The sequence below is a fragment of the Colias philodice genome, chromosome 18 (genome assembly GCF_061535455.1).
Source record: "Colias philodice isolate Cphi_HAF_F1 chromosome 18, ilColPhil1 Martin Lab GWU primary, whole genome shotgun sequence".
In the NCBI taxonomy this organism is placed as follows: domain Eukaryota; kingdom Metazoa; phylum Arthropoda; class Insecta; order Lepidoptera; family Pieridae; genus Colias; species Colias philodice.
In genome coordinates, this window is record NC_143103.1 from 8,745,747 (window position 1) to 8,768,284 (window position 22,538).

At 35.2% G+C, this 22,538-nt stretch overlaps 1 protein-coding gene across 3 annotated transcripts; it reads left to right on the forward strand.

The window, feature by feature from the left end:
• The first annotated feature begins 17,064 nt into the window (after window positions 1-17,064).
• On the forward strand, window positions 17,065-20,838 carry LOC149480659 (uncharacterized). Of its 3 annotated transcripts, XM_089706966.1 has the most exons (3): window positions 17,065-17,240; window positions 17,397-20,012; window positions 20,542-20,838. In XM_089706966.1, the coding sequence occupies exon 2, from the start codon at window positions 17,411-17,413 to the stop codon at window positions 18,617-18,619; it is 1,209 nt and encodes a 402-aa protein (XP_089563092.1). In that variant the 5' UTR covers window positions 17,065-17,240; window positions 17,397-17,410; the 3' UTR covers window positions 18,620-20,012; window positions 20,542-20,838. The 3 variants fall into 3 exon arrangements, with proteins under 3 accessions (XP_089563092.1, XP_089563091.1, XP_089563093.1); XM_089706965.1 differs by having other exon boundaries at window positions 17,065-20,012; XM_089706967.1 differs by having other exon boundaries at window positions 17,065-18,779.
• Window positions 20,839-22,538: the final 1,700 nt, after the last annotated feature.

Consider the following 22,538-nt stretch of genomic DNA (forward strand, 5'->3'; position numbering starts at 1 on the left):
GTGTGGCTATATACTTACGATCACACATTCCCTTCACTGTTATTAGCTCTTCACCTCAACCTCCTCCGTCCGATGCGGCGGAACATCTTCTCATCGAAATTTCTTTGCTTCATACAAAAGTTCTTCTGGGTGTTTTCTACAGTCCTTCTCTAACTACTAATTTCTTCAACTACTTTGAAAACACTCTTGATGAACACATTCCTTTATATAGTCACGTTATTTTGATGGGAGATTTTAACACGTGTTTATTAAAACAAGATTCGCGTAGCTCTAAACTCCTTTCTATCACTGATTCCTTTAATTTACATTGTCTACCTTTAAAAGCAACACACTTCTTTCCGAACTCTACTCCTTCCCTCTTAGACTTAATGTTTGTGTCGAATCCTAATCATGTTCCTACGCACGGGCAATTCCCAGCTGTCTCTTTTTCCTATCACGACCTTATTTTTCTCTCCTATAATATCCAGTTGCCCCGTGCTAAGAAAGTAACCGTTTTGCGTCGTAACTTTGGTGGTATAGACATAGAGCGACTTAGTGATGATGCCCGCAATATTAATTGGTTGTCTGTCAAAAACGCTGAATCGATTGACGAAAAGGTGCAGAACTTTAATTTCCTAATAACTCAGTTATATGATAGGTATGCACCACTTAGGCCAGTTAAATTAAAGCACGCGCCATCACCTTGGTTAACTCCCGAAATCAGACTTTTGATGAAGAAGAAAAATCGCGCTAAAGCTAAATTGAGATCCTGCAAATCTGATGCAAATCGTGAAAAATATAAGAATATTCGAAATCACTGCAATACTATGTGTAGGGATGCACAACGACGCCATATCCATGATTCGGTCGAAAACGGCGACCCCCAACATGTCTGGAAATTTCTTAAATCATTAGGAGTTGGGAAAAATAATAGTCATCAGCTACCATCCGACCTTAACGTTAATAACCTTAATAGCTTCTTTTGTTCGTATAATTCAATTCCTAATTTCAATAATCAAATAAGTATAAATCATATTTCTAGTCTTCCAACTCCTAACTATCCCCCGTTTACTTTCACTCAATTCGCCGTAGCTGATGTTAAGAAGATTATCTTGTCTATATCTTCGAAGGCCGTTGGCACCGACTCCATTTGCCGTGATATGATCATTCCTATCCTTGATATCATCGTTCCAATCATTACTCACATCCTGAACTTTTCAATTTCATCCCACAGCTTCCCTACCATTTGGAAAGATGCTCATGTTATCCCTTTACCTAAAAAGAATAATCCAACATCCTTCAATGAGTATCGTCCCATTTCCATCCTACCCTTTCTGTCCAAAGTACTGGAACGCTTAATTCATAAACAGTTAAGCCAGTTCTTGTACAGTAACAATATCCTTAGCCCTTACCAATCCGGCTTCCGTCCTGGTCATAGCACGGTAACTGCCTTAGTCAAAGTCGCCGACGATATTCGCTTAAGTATGGACAAGCAGCAGCTCACCGTATTAACTTTGTTGGACTTCAGTCATGCCTTTAACTCCGTTGACTTTGAAATCCTGCTGAGTCTGCTAAAGTCTATTAATATCTCTCCTGCGGCAATTGATTGGTTTCGTAGTTACCTGACTGGTCGACGGCAGCGTATTATGTATGATGATCAATTTTCATCGTGGTGTAATATTGTTGCTGGAGTACCTCAGGGTGGCGTGTTGTCTCCACTTCTCTTTGCCATTTTTATAAACTCCTTGACTCCTCATATAACGTCTCTCTACCATATGTATGCAGATGATCTTCAAATTTACACCCATTCAGATGCAGGGTCTCTACCGGAGGCTATAAGAGTGACAAACGCTGATTTAGCTTCCATAAGTAATTGGAGTACACTTTTTGGCCTACAGATCAACCCTAACAAAAGCCAAGTTATTATAATTGGAAGCCCACATCTTCGCTCAAAAATTAACTGCGCCGATTTACCCCCCGTGCAATTGGATGGAATTGTCATACCTTATAGTTCGAATGTAAAAAATCTCGGTATAACTTTCGATGAGGTTCTTTCTTGGGTGCCACAAGTTAAAACTGTCAGCAAAAGAGTATTTGGAGCAGCTAGCTCTTTAAAGCGGTTAAGTCATTTCTTGCCTATACCCACCAAAGTTATGCTAGCTCAATCCCTTCTCCTTCCCCTCTTAGACTACGCGGACTCTTGCTACACGAACCTCAGCGAAGATCAGCTCAATAAACTTGAGCGATTGCAAAACTTCTGCATCAGGTTTATATTTGGTCTTCGCAAATTTGACCATGTGTCTGAGTTTCGCAAGAAACTCAAGTGGTTACCTATCCGACTGCGTCGGAATGCTCACACTCTCCATCTCCTCTATTCCATCCTTTTTAATCCCTGTACTCCTAGCTACCTAAAATCCAATTTCCACTATCTTGCTTCCGACTCCTACACACTCCGTTCCTCTAATAACTTTCTTCTTCGTTTCCCTGTGCATGGCACTAAATTATACGGTACATCGTTTACGGTATCTGCAATCCGCTTATGGAATGCCCTTCCGGAACCGATTCGACGCGCCCAGACGTTAGGATCGTTTAAAAAGATGCTGAAAGACTATTATCTATCTATATAAGTACTGTCTATGTATATTATGTTTATGTAATTATGTATGTAATATATTCAATAAGTATGTATGAATAATATATTTAGTATAATATATGTTTAGTATGTTTATGTAGGTATATATACTGTATATGTATATATTATATTGTAGATATATACATATAGTGTTTTATGTATTATGCTTTGTTTTAATTCAGTTTTTTTTTTTTTTTTCTTTTCTTTTTTTAACGTTATTATTGCTTATTGGCTACCTTAAGTTATAATTTGTCCTTTGCCTGAAGGTTGCCTGGCAGAGATGGCTTTGAGCCATAAGGCCGCCGTTTGTACATTTTAAATGGTTTTGTTTTATGTACTTTCATTGTAATATGATGTACAATAAAGAGTAAATAAATAAATAAATAAATAAAAAATGTTTTTTTATTAAGCTTTTCAACTGACTTCAAAAAAGGGGATATTCAAAATTCGAATATATTTTTTGAGAATGTTTTCGATTGAACTTTCGATTGGCGAACCGAATTTGATGATTCTTTTTTATTTGAAAGAATTTTTAAATTTTTGTATTTATTAACATTACTAGTATAATATTATTGATTTAAATAAGTAATAAAGACGTAAATCACAGAACTCGCTGTAATCATCTTTCAAAACCGTAAGATTTTTTATTATAAAGCATAATTAATTACAAAATTGCAATTAGTTTTATTAAAAGCGAACTAATTAATCAAATGACTAATCTTCATCGATACACGGCTAATACATTCGTCGTTTATAATATATTAACGTAAGCGATTCAATTAGCTTTAGGTAATATTGTACGAGATAATCCTATGATTATGGGAATCCACAAAACTGACAGCTCTGAACATGATTATATTCAAATATTCGGAATGAATATAGGTTATTATTTCGGTAAAGGGGAAGATATAAAAAGGGGAAAACTTTAAGGAAGAAGAAGAAAGAAAATTTATTTGACGAAACAGAAGAGATAGAGATCATTCGTATTCTGATGTACTTAAATACTGTAAAGTTTTATCCAAATCTCTTCAGTAGTTTTTTTGTGAAAGATTGACAAAATAATACTTACATCCATCCTTATAAACATATTAGTCTGTAACAACGTAATTTAATTATTACGTCATAATCACCAAACTTTTTGCACGCAAACCACACATATGTTTGTACTATTTATACAATTTTCTCCTACTAATTTATAATGTTATTGCTGTGTGTTGAAATAAATGCTTTCTGTCTAAAATACTTCCTGCATTAACTGAATAATGATAGCATCTACAAAGCGGTTTTTTATTCACAACCTGTCCTAAATAATTCTTTCTTCCTTTCTTTCTAAAAAACTTCCTGTATTGACTGCAATTGATAGCATTTACAAGGAAGCTAACCACAACCTGTAAGCCTTCCTACGTAACACAGCAGGCAGCTACTACCCAATAAACATGGTCTAATCTTTCTCATTTGCTAATGATAGTTCCCTTATACATTATAAGTACTTACCTACATATTCATTTGGCCGCGAGCTACTAGAATAAAGGGGTTTCCACTTGGCTCTTGCTTTTTTAGCAGGTTGCAGATTACAGTATTTATTTTTAGAAAGAAAAACGTTTCAAATGATGTTTAAATAGGAGAAGAAAATGAGGGAATTTAAATTTGAACTCATAACGTGCGTACGTTAGAGTAATAGTTGACTGCCTCTTGGCTATTGATAGAAGATGTAATCGCGAAAAAACGACAGATAATATTACATTTACGATAGACGATAGACGTTACATCTCACATATTTCAGAATAGTAAAGTTCGTACTTAAACAAGAAAATATTAAATATAAAATAATATTCCCGTTTTAATAGCAAAAGCTCTGCCCTGCGACAACAAGCAACTCAAAAGTAAGTTCTTATTAAAATCAAAAGTAAGTTCTTATCATTTATTTACATACGATCACGTCACGTTTTAAATAATCCATTTGAACCTTGATTTGAACGAATAATTTGACGGTTTTAAAGCATTTTTTAAATGTTTAAATATTATTATCACATATTTTAGTCCCAAGTGGAACAAACCCCGTGCTCTCACTGTCCTTGCTATCAGCCCGATCTCTTGATTAATGGCAGCTGTGGCAACCACGATTGCTTTTAATTAATTGGACATCGCTTAGCTTCCCTTTTAATGATCAAATATCAATATTTTGTATAAAATTATGATCACTTGACGGTAAGCTTCCGTTGTTGGGGAAATAAGAAAGTGGAAGAGATATGGTTTTATCAAAAGTAAAGTAGATTTAATTACTAACAGAATTTTTAAATTTGTCCAAGGCACTTGTTAAGGTAGGTAATTATTTAATTTGATGCTTTGTTAAATGTAATACATTTTACCTGATACTATACGATACTATACTGTTTCTTTGTTTGAACGCGCTTATATCAGGATCTACTGGTCGGATTTGAAAAATTATTTCGGTGTTAGATAGCCTATTTATCGAGGAAAGCTATATATCATCACGCTAAGACCAACAGGAGCGGAGCACTGCGGGTAAAACCGCAGGGCACAGCTAGTATAGTATAATATTCGCAGAGCGAATTATTTAGTTAATTAACTACAAAAGTTAATTAGTTATTCAATAACGTAGAATTATTTAATTCTCTTTAAACGTATACAATGTTAAATTTAAAAGGTATAAAATCATTCAATTAAGGATGTATATCAGTGACACTTGATAGACAACTTTGGCATCTCTACACGGCACTTAAGTACAGAAAATAACTTAATATGTAATTCTGCATCCTGTGCGTTAACATTATAATATTATCTCTAACATAGTACGGTCAGAAAAAACATATTAAATAAATTTTCAATGTTAAATTGAAGTAATTTAAATCAAAATAAATCAGTACACAATGTACATATGTCTATAGTCTATCTATACTAATATTATAAAGAGGAAAAGTTTGTAAGTATGTATGTATGTATGTATGTATGTATGTATGGTTTTCACGCAAAAACTACTGGACCGATTTCAAAAATTCTTTCACCATTAGAAAGCTGCATCTTTACTGAGCAACATAGGCTATATTGCATTTTCAAAAAAATTAGAGATCCTTACCAAAAATGCAATAATGAAACCCAAGGTGTAAAAAAATCCTCAATAAAAAATCTGTCATCGCGTGCGCTGCGGAATCTATTGAAGATAGAACAAAAAAATGTTCTACGGTATTATAGAATGGATCAATATTTACAAGAAAGTCCGCGATACCATATGTCCATCTTCAGTAGTTATGTTACTACAACAACTTTTTTACGTTTTCAAAGTAAATAGAAGTGCCGACAGTAATCAAACCATGTTATCGATACACATATATTAATCCTTATCCCATTTAATGATGTTTTATTATAGACTGTTTCAATACCAGCAAAATACTTTTTAAATGAAAAGAATTGGATATTCCATTCAAAAGATATAACGAATTTTTAAAAGTGTCAATCTACAGAAAATAGTAGGTGCGGGGGTCATGGAGGAATTCTACCAATATGCGTCTTGACGGAACACAGTGGGGTTTTGGTCGGTAGGAATCCGACATAACCCACGGCCCCTCCCCCGGAGGCCGTGGGTATCTATGAAAGATTTCCCCACTAAAACAAAAAAAAAAAGGCCGTAGTGCGGGACGGGGTAAAGGTGATTATCATGTGATTAAAAATTAAACCTATAGTCCGACCTATAAGTAGTAGACTTTTCACTGTAAGTTGTAACGATATCGCTATCTATGCGGATGAAACCGCAGGGCATTGCTAGTACTATATATAATAATATTATAACGGGTTAAGTTCTGTAAAATCATGCTTTGGATGCGTTTCGCACCAAAACTATTGAATGGATTGGAATTAATCTTGTGAACTCAATAAGCCTGTAAATGTAATAAAAAGACAATTTATATTATCTGCACGAATATTATATTGGATATATTAATTAAGTAAAATTTGAAATTTTGTGTATTAGTTGTAGGAATTACTAATTGTAATTTCTTAAATAATATCACAATTTTAAGCTCTATGTTTTATCTCTTCTCACAAGAAAATCTTTCACAATCTATTAATAATTATTAGTTGCACATTCAATTAAATATTTATAAATGAACTACATTCCAATCGAGGCTGCTAAAATAAACATTCACATACATAACACTACTCTAATAAGTTTAACACAATCAAGCAAACATTGTTAGTTGCATAAAAAAATTAAAATGCAATTCAGTGGGCGAAATGGATATAAAATAAATGCTTTGTCGATGCTCCAATTACGTATACGATAAACTTAATTAAGACGTGGCAGGACCTGTTTTCAGTTCCCAAAATGGTGGGCGAAATGCTTCGTAAACAGGGCTACTGCATTACACTAGTAAGGTTGGGGGCACACTGAGAGAGATGTTTGTTTGTTATTAAATTACGCATGAATAGTTAGTAGCATGGAGCTGGGTGAAAATTGGCAATGTGAAAGATTATAGAGGATAATATAATCTATTGTGAATTTTTATTCAAGTTTATTTTGTAATTAACACATTTTTCATGATTTAATATTTCTGATTTATGCATCATTTACTTACCCACATACCTAATTGTTATGACTAATGACACTTATATTAGAATGAAGTAGGGGATTGTATTCAAGAAGACTAAAGAATATATAAATTATAATTTATTTATGAAACATTCTTCGAATAGAAGAATCAACACCAGGGTGCTTTGGCGCGAAACCTGAAAACTTTCGGTGTCGGAGACCAAGATCCACTTTGGGTCGTTGCGCCGTTGAAGTAAGTAATTTATTTGAGGAAATAATTACGCCTCCACATAAACCTGTTGTGAAATATTTGATAAATCTTGCATTTACTAATCCAGAAATTAAACTTCCGATGTGCTTATTTCGTTAATATCTGTGTATACAGAAAACCTCATAATTTCGTGAAATATACGCCCAGTGTGCTCCCCGCATAACTCAAGTAATTTTTATCGAAACTCGAAATTCAAATTAAGACATTAAGCAACCGAAACGCTACTAATGAGTTCACTTAATATTTGCATAAACTCAATGTGGGCGAAATTTCATTTTCGAGTTCAAGTTTTAATTAATTCTTGAGGACATGTCCCTTACATTGATGTTATTTATTAAAATGTTTCTTATTTTTCTAATAAGGAAACAGCTTTGTGGTCTGGATCTGTAAATAAATTACACAGCTTAGTAAATAAGGTATATATATTTTAATTAGCGGTTTGGTAAGTGTTTTGTTATTGACACTTTTTTGCAAGTTTTCGAGCTTAATATTTATTTAGCTTTGTAAATATAAGTGTAAAACCAAGAAAGGAACCGCTAATTAAGAATTACGTTATTTCTTGAATATAAAGGAATTGTTAAATAGTGGATGTTAAAATTGATTGTCAAAAAAAATAATAAGCTTTACTTGAGGTTTTTACAAATGTTACATTATACTTCTTTGGTATTACTAGTTTATTTATGTATGAGTTATTAACAATCTTCTATTCAATATGCATTCAATAAATTAATCTAACTGTTATTTTTGGATTAAATTTGAGTCTTTCATTAATCTTAAAGGCTCTTTTATTCATTTATTTATTTAAAGTGATGTGTGCTCTCTACATACGTTTTTTTATATCTACTTCATCCATTCTGATTATGGTGTTAGTCGTCCATTAATTAATGTATAAATATATTTCAATAAAGATTTCTTTACTAATTTATTTATAGTTATGTGTGCTCTACATACGTTTTTATATTAATACTAGTGTTCCGCCCCGGCTTCGCCCATGGTACATATTTAGTATACTATGTCCTTCTCCTGGCTCTAAACTACCTCCCTGCCAATTTTCAGCTAAATCAGTTCAGCCGTTCTTGAGTTATAAGTGGAGTAACTAACACGACTTTCTTTTATATATATAGATATTAATTGAAATGTTTCAGCAATTTGTTATCTTATGAAACGCAAACCCCCAACATTGTCACTCGCTCAGAATCAGAGCAATTCGTTCCACAAGGCACATCTAACTTGAAATTCACTTCAGACCAGCTGTGCCATAAATCAAGTTAACTGACTGCACTAAGACATATTTCGGTCTATCTAGAGTATGGAAATGATCTGGATGTTATAAGCAATTATGTTTTGTGAAGTTAATAGTTTTCTTTGTAGGTTGTGGTTTGCTCACACGATGTTTTTGTACAGATTAAGAAAGATTAAAGAAACGTTAAAAGCCAAATAAGCTTAAACACAATCAATTTTAACAATATCCAATAATCTCTACATTATAAAAAAAACCTATTAGGTACCCTCACACAACAACAATCATCTCACGTAAACTTCTGGACCGATTTCAATAATTCTTAATTTGATGTGTTTGTCATTGTCAGGAAAAGGATCTCAAAGAAAACCGCAAGCGCCTAAATTAAAGAAAATGCGAAAACTTGACGGCTATTTAAACTTAACGATTTGCGCTAGTCAGACAGGACAACGTCTGTACCTAATAATTCTGAAACACAACATAAAACAAATCAAGGTTTATCCTTAAGAATATACAAGAACAATAAATAAAACGAAAGATAATAATTTCGTTCCAAATAAATATTGTTATCTTCATCGATAACTGATTTTTGTGCTACGCCCAAAATCGTCGCGTATTTAATCTCAGCTCATAAATAAAGGTATAATTACAGGCTTGAAAAATGTTTGCACACGATTAATGTAGGCGTTTATCGATAATTTAATGTGGCGATGACGTAATGTTTCATGATATGAGAGAAAAAAGTATTTTATTGACAACTAGCTTACCGCCCGCGGCTTCGCCCTAGACATGGGTAGGTAATGCGTGTAATAGTACAAAAGTAATATCACTTTGACACGTAATGCAACATCACGCATTACGCATCAGTTACAAACATCACTCGCATCACTCACTTTTTTTTGTTTGTTTTACATTTGCTTGCGTTCATTACAATTATTAACAAACAACATAAAGTACGTGGCCAAGTATGAAGGAAAATCAACTACATTTTTTAAATATTTACTTAAATTGTAATTTTACGATATGTAATAACTAATAAGTATTGCAGTTATTATTGCTATTTTTCAATATTATGATCTGTAATACTTCACATATCACCATTAATATAATATAAACATTATAATATTATTAATGTCATCATTTCATTAAAAATCGATCGGGTAATGTGTGATGTTACGGAGTAATATCACTTCCGTGGAAGAGATGCGTGATGTTGCATTACTATTTGACGTACTGTTTTGCGCATGTCTACTTCGCCCGCTTTGTCTAAAACCTAATATATTATATACTAAAACCTTCCTCTTGAATCACTCTATCTATTAAAAAAAAACCGCATCAAAATCCGTTGCGTAGTTTTAAAGATTTAAGCATACAAAGGGACATAGGGAAATAGGGACAGAGAAAGCGACTTTGTTTTATACTATGTAGTGATATTACTTTAACTCTTGAATCACTCTATCTATTAAAAAAACTGCATCAAAATCTGTTTTATACTTTTAAATAACTTAGTATACATACAGGAAGCGACTTTGCTATATAGACGTGAAACTAATGAAAATATACCTTCTTATCTATCTGTCCTTAATAATTTTAATAATATATTATTAACTAGCTTTCCACCCGCAGCTTCGCCCGCGCAGTCTAAGAAAAACTCGCATAGTTCCCGTTCCCGTGGGATTTCCGGGATAAAACCTATCCTATTTCCTGGGATAAAAAGTAGCCTATGTCCTTTCTCGGATATCAAAATATCTCTATACCAAATTTCATGCAAATTGGTTTAGTAGTTAAGGCGTGATTGAGTAACAGACAGACAGACAGAGTTACTTTCGCATTTATAATATTAGTATGGATTTGGTAAGTGTACTTTAGGAAATATCAACTTATCAATATTTATAACGCATTTATCGCGTGACATACAAACACTTTCCACTACCTATTTCACGCCCTTGATGTTTTCTTATCACGAAGAAAAGTACCTTATGTCTTTCTCCGTGGTCATAAGGTAAGCTGTATTACGAACCGTATTTATTAAAATCTATTCTTTCAGGTATCGAACACACTGTTATAGTTTCATTATTATTTTGACATGAAATAGGTATCTATTTAAAAGGTAAGTAACTTTATTAACTGTAGAGCAGCCTTTCCCAACCTTTTCCAAAGGCGGACCCACAGACATAGATAGACTACGCAAGTACCGCGATCTGTATGAAAACCAAGCGTGTCATATTTTTTGTACTGACCTTGACGCGTTATGACGTCACGAGCGCTTTTTAGTGAGGGTAATTTCATTTTACGCTAAATCGATTAGGACGCCACTCGCGCGGCGATTCTAGTATCGTCCTATCCCATCGAAGTAAATCGAAAGAAATCAGATCAAACTAGATCTATGTCTAAGAGGTAATTAAATAAATGAATCGTAACCGATTACTAAATCGATTCAAGACAGAAAAATGATAATTACCATAGACAGGGGAATGATAAAATAAATTTATAAACCTTTTAATATTCTAACAAGTAAACTAATGTGTTTTAGCTTTTTCTTACATATGCCCATTGAGTTACCGTGTACTACGTACTAGAGAGGCCATCGAAAGAAAGTAATGAAACTGTCAATCAATCAATCTTTATGTCCCGTTGCATCAATCCATTTTTCTTTTATGTTCGGGTTACTTGGAAAACTGAAAAAACAAACATAGTCTAAGCAATAAGGAGTTTTCTTAATAAACTCCCAAGATGACACTTTAACTAATGGCGTCCATGTCATAATATTTATTTTTAGTACCTTTGTATTAAAATACTTAAAAGTTCTAGGTCAAGTCGTATTAAATAACAAAAAAAATCTATGCCTTTTTTTCTGAAAAATTGCTCCTTCAAATTATCATTTTTCTGTTCGATTATAAAATCGATTAGAATCGAGAACTGTTGCATCAAATGAACATCACTAACCACAAAATTGGACAGAAAAATGAGAACAGAAAAATGAGAAGACGCTATTCATTGCTTGTTATCATACGACTCGATCTTTACCGTGCCAAGTAAAAGCCGCAATGTATTCCGAATCATTTCGTATGATTTGGTATCCGTGTTTGTCACGATCGTTTTCCACAGATATTCTTTATTTGATTTTAAAATAAATAGTGCATATTCTAATTAGAAAATTACTTACCGGTGAAAGGAAACATCTCTGCTAACTCGGCCACTCACAGCTGTGGAGTTTCTACAGTTTATAACGGCGTAATTCGGCATTTTACTTTATTCAGCTTCACGTCTTTCCTTGGCGAACTGCAAGCGCGGACTGAGTGTAGGCCAGCGTCAAGTAAGTTTCATAATCTTAGTTTGGACACGGGAAGTACATACACTCGCTTAGTCTATCTTGATACATGTCTGTGGGCGGACCCCTAGCGCCACCTTACCATTATCAGCGGACCCCCAAAAAAACTTATTCACATAAGTCAATCTATATTATTTTAAAAATTAATTGATTTCTTGCAGCGTTTTTGTATGAATAGCTTAGCCACCCATCCCTTGACAGATTATTCCATCTTAAAACTGAAAAATACAAAGTCCGGCCGTCAGAATAGTCTGGTCACTAAGGCTTCGTTTCGTTTTCTTGATTTGTCTGCGCACCCTCTGGGAAATGCTCGCAGACCCCTAGGGTCCGCGGACCCCAGGTTGGGAAACGCTGCTGTAGAGTATCTAAATCAAATAAGATTAAAATAAATTTTCTTTCTAATGCTTAGATAAACTATCAACACCACATCAAATTAAAATAACTTGACCATGGTCTAATAATATCAGAGGGTCATTCTGAAGAATTGCATAATTAATTTAGTTTTAATTAAACAAAGTTACGCTTCACTACTTCGTCTATTTTCAATTTGTGTTTAATTTAAATAATTAAACACTAAATGAAAATAGACGAAGTAGTTCATAGGAAATGTACCTATTCATTCATATTGATGCTTATTATTTATTGTATGAATAAGCTTATTTATTATTTACTAGATTTCCGCCCGCGGCTTCGCCCGCGTTTGCAAAGGAAAACCCGCATAGTTCCCGTTCCCGTGGGATTTCCGGGATAAAAACTATCCAATGTGTTAATCCAAGTTACCCTCTATATGTGTGCTAAATTTCATTGTAATCGGTTCAGTAGTTTTTACGTGAAAGAGTAACAAACATCCATACATCCATACATCCATACATCCTTACAAACTTTCGCCTTTATAATATATATACTAGATTTCCGCCCGCGGCTTCGCCCGCGTTTGCAAAGGAAAACCCGCATAGTTCCCGTTCCCGTGGGATTTCCGGGATAAAAACTATCCTATGTGTTAATCCAAGTTACCCTCTATATGTGTGCTAAATTTCATTGTAATCGGTTCAGTAGTTTTTACGTGAAAGAGTAACAAACATCCATACATCCATACATCCATACATCCTTACAAACTTTCGCCTTTATAATATAATATATTAGATATTAAAATATTAGATTCTCTCCACATTTTATGTAATCTATGTTAATATTTACTATTAAAAAACGTTTAATATTAATTCGCTGTGCATCATCTCCATTCCCGTATAATTAGTAATCAATAAATACGTACGTTGGTATGATCCATAATATCACGACTCCTAAATAAATGATAAACGTTTCAAACTATTTGTCGATTATTATTAGCCAAAACCATAATAATATTTTTATCATAGACATAAAAAACAGTCTACGTATTAAAAATTAACATTATGATATTAAATTATTAATGCATTATATCATTTTGAATCATCAGCAAAACAAAACAGCTTTTCAATGCTAATGAAAACCATATACATTGCAATTAATAACGTCAACAAACAAATAATCAATCTGATAAGCGTGTACTAATAAAAACACGTAAACGTCGATTATAATTTAATATTTATCACTAACTTCGCCTTAACTGGATCGAAGTATCGACGGCCCTCATCTTAATACAACCTATCGAATTTTTCTGCCATATCGAAAGAATTTTGATATTCGATAATGAACTTTATTACAAATATAACAAGGTTGTAAATCGTTTGTGGATGTAAAAGGATGGTGTTACAGCGTGGGCGACAGTAAATTCACCTTTTTATACTTAAGCATATGTTAGTGCCGTTTGCGGCGGCATTGAAAACGCATTGGTGGGCTTTAACCGGTTTCGCATTATGCGATCCCGATACCCACCCGTGTTGGTAGCGTCAGCAAATAAATTTAGTTTTTGCAAATGTACCTTATCATTTTAGTACAAAGTTAGTAAGGATTAAAATTTGAAATCTATTTTACTGGAAACTGTAATGCCAATATATTTTTTAAATCACGAAATGTATTAAAATAATGTTTTAAGGAATAAAAATGGTACTGTATAAAATCTATCGCAAAAATAGTTTTCAAATATTAAGTAATAAAAAATATTTTTACTTCCCTACTTCTATAACTCTGAAATGCACCTATTGCAAAGAAGACAAAAATTGGGCAGACGTAGGACACAAGCGGAGAAATACCCGCCAGAAACGCTTCTTTTCGATTTGTCTTAAGCTCAGAAAGATATTATCACAAATTTATCTTCCCCTTTCCAAATACCATGTACCTACAATATTTATATGATGTCTCAACTCGCACGGCTATATTTTCTAACAAAGTCATTGCATCTAAAACTATTGATATTTTGAAAGTTAAATTGTATTATTTACTAAAAATATATTGTACCAATTCATTCACAAATATAGGATACCAACAATTCACAATTCAATCATAACAGCTACTTCATAATCAGACGCAGTTATTCGTTGTCTTTCCACTCCAAAGAATCCACATAAAGTGGCCATAAAAATTAATGAACAAAACAATTTTGCGACGAGTACAGATATCTTGGTGAAACAAAACAGTATGGGTGAGTGACCTCTTATATAATCGTCCTGTTATCAACAGTTGCAAGATCTGGACGCAATTTTGATACGTTTGTCGATTTGGAGATTTTAATTTGTTTTTAACCGACTTCAAAAAAGAGATCAAACCGACTGTATTTTATGCCTATGTACTTTCGACTTGAACCCATTTCGATGATTCTTTTCTTATTTAAAAGCTAGTGTCTTGTGGCTGCTAATATTTAAAATTTGTTTTGTTTTGACAATTTAATAATTATCTTAAATAGGTTTAAAGTATCTTAGTAGACAGATCTTAGTACTTTTCGTGGCCTTTAAAGAGAGATGGATGAATGGATGGACCATTTCTGTTAAACCTGTATCATCCATAGAAATTATACATAGAAATTATAGGACATTAAAAAACAACAATTATTGATATTTTCAGAGTTAAATTGTATTATTTACTATCAAGAGATACACACAGTTACCAATGCGGCAAAAGAACCCCGACTGATATTTTTATAATACTGTTCTCATCTGCTATGACAGTAGGGCAGACGGAAGATGTTGAATGTTGATATTGGCTTAATAACAATAAACACTTTATTGTACGCCGTAAAAATAAGCGAAGCTATGCCAAATCTAATATCTAATATCTAATATCTTATCTTATCTTAATCTTAATCTTCTTAATATATAAAGGCGAAAGTTTGTATGGATGTATGGATGTATGGATGTTTGTTACTCTTTCACGTAAAAACTACTGAACCGATTACAATGAAATTTAGCACACATATAGAGGGTAACTTGGATTAACACATAGGATAGTTTTTATCCCGGAAATCCCACGGGATCGGGAACTATGCGGGTTTTCCTTTGCAAACGCGGGCGAAGCCGCGGGCGGAAATCTAGTAACATAATAAAACAAACAATGTAAAAGAGTCGTAATAAGACTACTTTAGGTTACGTTATACTACTGAAACCAATCTGTGAAATAACTCAGAGCATTTAACTGAACACTCAATTTCAAACATTTATTTATTCACTAGCTTTCCACCCGCGGCTTCGCCCGCGCAGTCAAAGAACTGTATTTTTGCTTCGGTATCTATTGTAAATCACGCCCCAAGTATTCTTTAAAAAAATATTCATTATACAGTTTTGAATTTTCTAAGATTTTATTATATTATGCTATATCAGCTATACTAATATTATAAAGCTGAAGAGTTTGTTTGTTTGTTTGAACGCGCTAATCTCAGGAACTAGGTACTGGTCCGATTTGAAAAATTCTTTCGGTGTTAGATAGCCCATTTATCGAGGAAGGTTATACATCATCACGCTAAGACCAACAGGAGCGGAGCAATGCGGGTGAAACCACGGGGAACAGCTAGTTATTCATAGCTTTTGAATAGTCAAAATACAGAAAAATAATAATTTACCACCGAATGGGAACAACATAGGTAGTTGCTCTTTTAAAATTTAAATATTTAACTTAATATACTATCACTACCAAAACAAAAGGGAATTGAACGTAATTAAAAAGTAAATAAAACAATAATCCGTTCAATGTTTTTACAAAATCAGCGAACGATAATGAAACTCAAATGCATAATAAACTGAAATTTAATGCATTGATTGACATTCCGCTCACCAATTCAGATTGGCAGAATTAAAATTGTATATTGACAAAATATTTAAACGCTGTATTGTAATCGCGATCGGGAGACAATCGTTCGATGTTTTAACGAGCGGTCTACTTTAAATTTATAATTTTGTATTCAATGGTGCTTCGGGTTGCGCGGTCGCTTTTTGCGGACGCTTCCACGGAAATGCTTGCGAGGCATGGGAATCTTATTACGTCTGTATGTATTAATACACGAATTACACTGCGTATTTTGTTTATTAATTGATGAAGGTTTATATTGGACGTGATTGAAGGTAATATTGTTACTGCAATAGTTCACAAACAGGTAAAGAAATGTGTGTTCGCATAAACTATGATTTTTAACGCGTTTTTCAAAAAAGAAGACAGAGAGATAACTTTTTTACTAACTTTAAATTTAAAAGATACAGACCATTTTTATGTTGATAATATAAATATAAAAAATAATGTCATAAGTACCTACATCTGAAATTATAGCTTCCATATAATATATAATGTAATATATAAAAGTTATTTCATATTTATATCCTTACACAATAACAAAAACAAATTTCGAGCGATAAAAGCATTTGCGGTGTATCCAATTTAGATGGACCATAACTTGGGATTGAAGAAACAATGGTTCGGTCACTGTAGAACACAATCAGCGAGTGCATTTACAAATACACACCTTTATTGCCACTAAATCACGTAAGGTACGGTTGCAAGATATCGTTACGATATTTTTAACATTACTGGGTCGTTGACGTTGCTATTTTCATTAGTTACAATATAAGATGAGCATGGGATATTATTAATTGCAGTATTTTAATTGCATACTTCATAGGATGTTAAAAGGTAAAGGTAGTGTTGGAGTAAAATCCGGAAGGCCACCCCCCGCGCCTTCCTCACCGCGGTGCGGCGCGCCTTTATAACAACGAACGAGCGGCGGAGTCGTCCATTTCGTCTGCTACTCGCGCGCACATTATCGCGGAACCTCTGCCCATTTATTTCTACCGTCATTTTGCTGTTCATTGTCAAATAAATGTATTTCGTTTGATTTGCTTTTAATTTGAACTATTTCCAGTACTTTTTATTAAAGTAGGTCGTATTTATTAGATCAGAAGTGGGATTCGAGGGCTTTATGCCACCGAAACCATTCTGATTATTATTTTTTTTTTCTTATCTAACGTATTTGGGCAGAGAGTTTCGCGATCATGCCAGCGAACAAAAGGCATAGCACTAGGAGGAGACAACGATCACCGTCTCCTCCAACTACTAATCCTTTGGACGAGATTTTGAAGAGATTACAGGCTCTCGAAGATCGTAGCAGCGCGGAGCCTCAAGCTGTTTCTGCGGACATGGACCAAGCTGTGGTGCGCCCTATCGAGACGATGGGTGTCGCGACGCCGCCGTCCGCGACGTCGGCAGTGCGGTCATCATTACTTGACGGCCACATCGGCGCCACTCCACCTGCACCAACGCCAGTACCAACAGCACCTGCCGCCCCCACTTCTACCCCTGTTACGACGACCACCACCACCGAGGCCACTATGCAGAGCGATATGAAATCGGCAGCCGAGAACTTTCTGACAGCGCTGATGTCATTCCCGGTGAGATCAAACCAATATTTTGTTTCTGATTTCGATCCTAGTGTTCATGAGGTCGATACGTGGTGTGACGAGGTCGATAAAGCCTTAAAAATAAATCGTTGGGATGACGCAGAATGTCTCGCGCGGGTAGGAAACTGTTTAAAGGGTGAAGCTCGTACCTGGCTGAGCCGATGGACAAGTACTGTCCGCACGTGGTCCACTTTTAAGTTAGAGTTAAAAGCTTTGTGTCCACGCAATATCGACATCGCGAACATTTTATACGATGTGATGAAAACGGAATCTGATAGATTTTCAACTTATGCAGAATATGCTCGAAGGTCATTGTTAAAATTGCGTATTGTTAAAGGCCTAAATGATACACTTCTAACAGCGATAATTATACGCGGTGTTGTTGACCCACACGTTCGTGCCGCTGCTGCAAACGCAAAATTAACTTCCGAGAACATAGTCGAATTTTTGTCAAATTTTGTTAAGCCGACATTAGCGCCACAATTTAGAAAGCCGAATAACAATGCCGATAATAATGATCGTATTAGTAGAAATCAAAATTCTAATCAGTTTTCTTTGAAACGTAAATATTTCGATTCTAAGTTAACTAAGTGTTATGAATGTAACCAATTCGGTCATACAAAGAGTGAATGTTCGAAAAAACCAAAGTTGACTTTTGATTCTAACATTAAAAAACAGCCTACGTCTGAATCACCGCTGAGATGCACATTTTGCAAAAAGATAGGGCATACCGAAGACAAATGTTACACGAAAGAAAGGGTTGATAATTCTAGAAATAAAAGTAACGTTAATTTTTGTTCCTAAAATGTGGGTATTACGAAAAATAATGACATAATTACTGGTGTGATTTTAGGTATACCGGTTGATATTTTAATTGATAGTGTTCATGTGTTTCGTTATTGTCCACAGAATTAGTGAAGTACTCAGGGGAAACCGACGTACCAGGTATTACGGGGACTTGGAGGTAAGGAAGTTTTTTTCTAATTATTTTGTAACCTTACCGGTTGAGTTGAATGGTATTACTTTGGAAGTTGATTTCTATATTGTGCAAAAATGTTCACTTAATGTTCCCGTAATACATAATTGGTACGGACGTTTATTTAAAAGGAGTAGCTTATATTAGGACTCGTGATTCTCAACGCATAGTACACAGTAGCTCAATCGTTTCGGAAGTTAGGCAGGTAGATTTGATGACGTCATTTATTTAAATCAATACCCCCGTTACCGGTGTAAGTAAAGAAAAATTAATCAACATACTTGCCAAATATTCAATATTTTTTTTTAAGCGGTACAGCGACCACTACTGTTACAGATAGTGAAGTGCAAAGGTCAGGTACGACCGAGCGAGTATAATATTGAAGCTTTAGATCTCCAAAACCAAGTAACGTTAAGCATTTTCGTCAATATTTAGTACCTAGGTAAACATTTTAAAATCTTAACTGATTGCAACGCTTTAAAAATGACTTAACAAAAAATGTTTACATGCAGGACTTTGATTTCACTTTAGAATACCACAAAGGGGTACTTATGTCACACGTGGATTACTTAAGTAGGAATCCGATTAACTTGATTCACGCAGTTGATAAACCGCTAAATTGGGCACAAGTAGTCCAGTCAGGTGACGAGTAGACTCTAAATTTGTTAGAAAAATTAAGCAATGGGGAATTAGATAGTAGCCGGTACGTAAAACGTAACGATCTTTTATATTACAAGTATGACATAACGGGTGAGGAAACTCGGTATTTATGTTTTGTTCCAAAGGCATTTCGTTTGAGCTTGTTGCGCGTCTTCCACGACGAACATGAGCACATAGGTATAGACAAAACAATTGATTTGATTCTCAAACATTTTTGGTTTCCGGGAATGCGAAAGTTCATCACTAAATATATGTCATTGCGTTGTCTGCATTTCACATAAACAAGTAGCAAGAGCATCGTTACAACCGATTTCATCTTGGCATAAGAATCATGTACCTTTTGATACCGTACATGCGGATGTTCTTGGACCGCTTAGCGAATCTGATGGCTATAAATATGTGCTAATAATGGTAGATGCCTATACAAAATACTGCCTAACGATAGATACGAACTAAAACTACTAGTTGGTTTCTATGGGAAAACTAGTCACGCGGCGGCTGGGTACATGGTATTGTGGCGCGGCGAGTGGACGCCGGATACCTGTGCTGGATTTTTTGAATGTTAGTATGATAAGGAGTATTTTTGTTATTTGTACTGGTTGTTGGAATAGACCCGAATAAGGCCTGGTGCGCATGGCATCGGGGTGACCTTTTGGTATTGCACCTCTGTTGTGCTACCTAGGCATCTGGGTGACGTTGGCGGACGCGTCAACTAGGGACCTGTGTAAGGCCTGTTGTAAGTAGGCATCTGGGTGACGTTGGCGGACGCGCCGACTAGGGACCTGTGTAAGGCCTGTTGTAAGTAGGTATCTGGGTGACATCGGTGGGCCCACCGATTAGGGACCTGTGTAAAGCCTACTGAATAGGTATCTGGGTTGACCTTTGTAGACCAATGTAAAGCCTGGTTGCGCACACATTTAATGGTATTTGGTTACACTGGAACAGATCCGTGTAAAGCCTGTGTATGTAATAGCCACGTGTGCTAGTGTTAATGTTTGTGTAAAGTTTGTTACACGGTTCGGTTTTCCGGTTCAGCTTTCCTCATTTGCATGTATTTTTTTTTCAATGTCGTTTTTTTTGTATACTACAGGTTACGATGCACATCATTACGCTGAAGACTGCGAAGCTGGCCCTTCCACACGAGCTGCAGCTGCCACTGAAGGCAGCGAGGACGCTGCCCCGTCAGGAGAGGCCGTGTTGGAGTAAAATCCGGAAGGCCACCCCCCGCGCCTTCCTCACCGCGGTGCGGCGCGCCTTTATAACAACGAACGAGCGGCGGAGTCGTCCATTTCGTCTGCTACTCGCGCGCACATTATCGCGGAACCTCTGCCCATTTATTTCTACCGTCATTTTGCTGTTCATTGTCAAATAAATGTATTTCGTTTGATTTGCTTTTAATTTGAACTATTTCCAGTACTTTTTATTAAAGTAGGTCGTATTTATTAGATGTAAGAAATATCACGCGAGGCCGGGTTAAATATTAGTTTGAATGTAATAAGAATGTACTGCGATTCTACACAGCTACCTAATTGATGTAGGTAGTTGATAACAAAACGCAGCAAGTCAACGACTATTAGCAAAGTGAAGGTAGTTGGGTCGAACGTCGTATAAACAACGTCCGAGCCCCTAGGCACGATTCGTACGAATGCGCCACGAGTCAAAGGAAAGTGGCAATTTATAGTATTCGACAGCTAAGCATGTTCGGACAGGAAACAGTGACAACTATATTGACAACTATTTATCCACAAAAATATTAAATCAAAAGTTACGTCTAACACGGCCATACTGACAATCGTACGTCCTCGTACGCCTTTTCTCGTATTACAACACTACGCCTACGGTAGTTCATCTTGGGATAACACAACCATCCTGCCTCGGCCACACTGACCTTACAGAACAACAACGACATCCACATGACATAGGCACTCCGTTCGCGTATCATGGGAACAACGCCTACTCATTTGTGACATAGGCACGACGTTCGCTTAACACAAATGAAGGCTCAACTATCCCAGACCGCAGGGCGCAGTCCGGATAGCACACACAATTCCTTCGATGAACTACATTCCCGTTACAATAATCCACGTAACAAACTTTTACTTTACACAACGCACGAAAAAACACAAACGCCAGTATGCCGTTACAAAACTACGTAAACTCAAAACAATTAACAAGTGTGGGCTTGAATTGTATCCCACTTCTGATGTAAGAAATATCACGCGAGGCCGGGTTAAATATTAGTTTGAATGTAATAAGAATGTACTGCGATTCTACACAGCTACCTAATTGATGTAGGTAGTTGATAACAAAACGCAGCAAGTCAACGACTATTAGCAAAGTGAAGGTAGTTGGGTCGAACGTCGTATAAACAACGTCCGAGCCCCTAGGCACGATTCGTACGAATGCGCCACGAGTCAAAGGAAAGTGGCAATTTATAGTATTCGACAGCTAAGCATGTTCGGACAGGAAACAGTGACAACTATATTGACAACTATTTATCCACAAAAATATTAAATCAAAAGTTACGTCTAACAGTAGAATATCAGAGTAGTAGTAGACATTGAGTCTCACGTCATACACATTATACAATATACAACATATTAAAGGAAAATTTAAAATTCAAAAAAATTAACAATGATGGGATGTATTTTTAAAAGCAATAACGTGCTTATAAGAAACGAATTATCGGAATAAAGCGTTATTTAAAATGTCGTAACGACAAAATGTGATCGCGCGTTTAATTTTACACGCATAAAGTCACATGCATTTTATAAATCAACTTATTCGTTATACTCATTGTCCTCGCTTTGTGGACGGATATGAAATAAAAAGAGTAAGCTCGTGTAGGTTTTTAAAATAATTATACGTCTGGTAGGACATAATATAGCTTCCGTTCTTAGTTCTGTAGGTAATATTGTAATGTTGTAGGTGAGTATCATTTTACGAAGGGTTTTTGAAATTTACAAAGCAGACGAAGTCTCGCGCGAAAGGCTAGTTAATGATAATATTATTATAGCATAGTAGCAGATTTAGTAGCAGGCTCAGTAGACAGATATAAAACTTTGGTTTTATTCTAGGGGTGGCAAA

What these genes read in the sequence shown, in the direction of transcription:
- LOC149480659 (XM_089706965.1), top strand. Translation starts at nt 17,411, where the DNA reads ATGCCAGCGAACAAAAGGCATAGCACTAGGAGGAGACAACGATCACCG.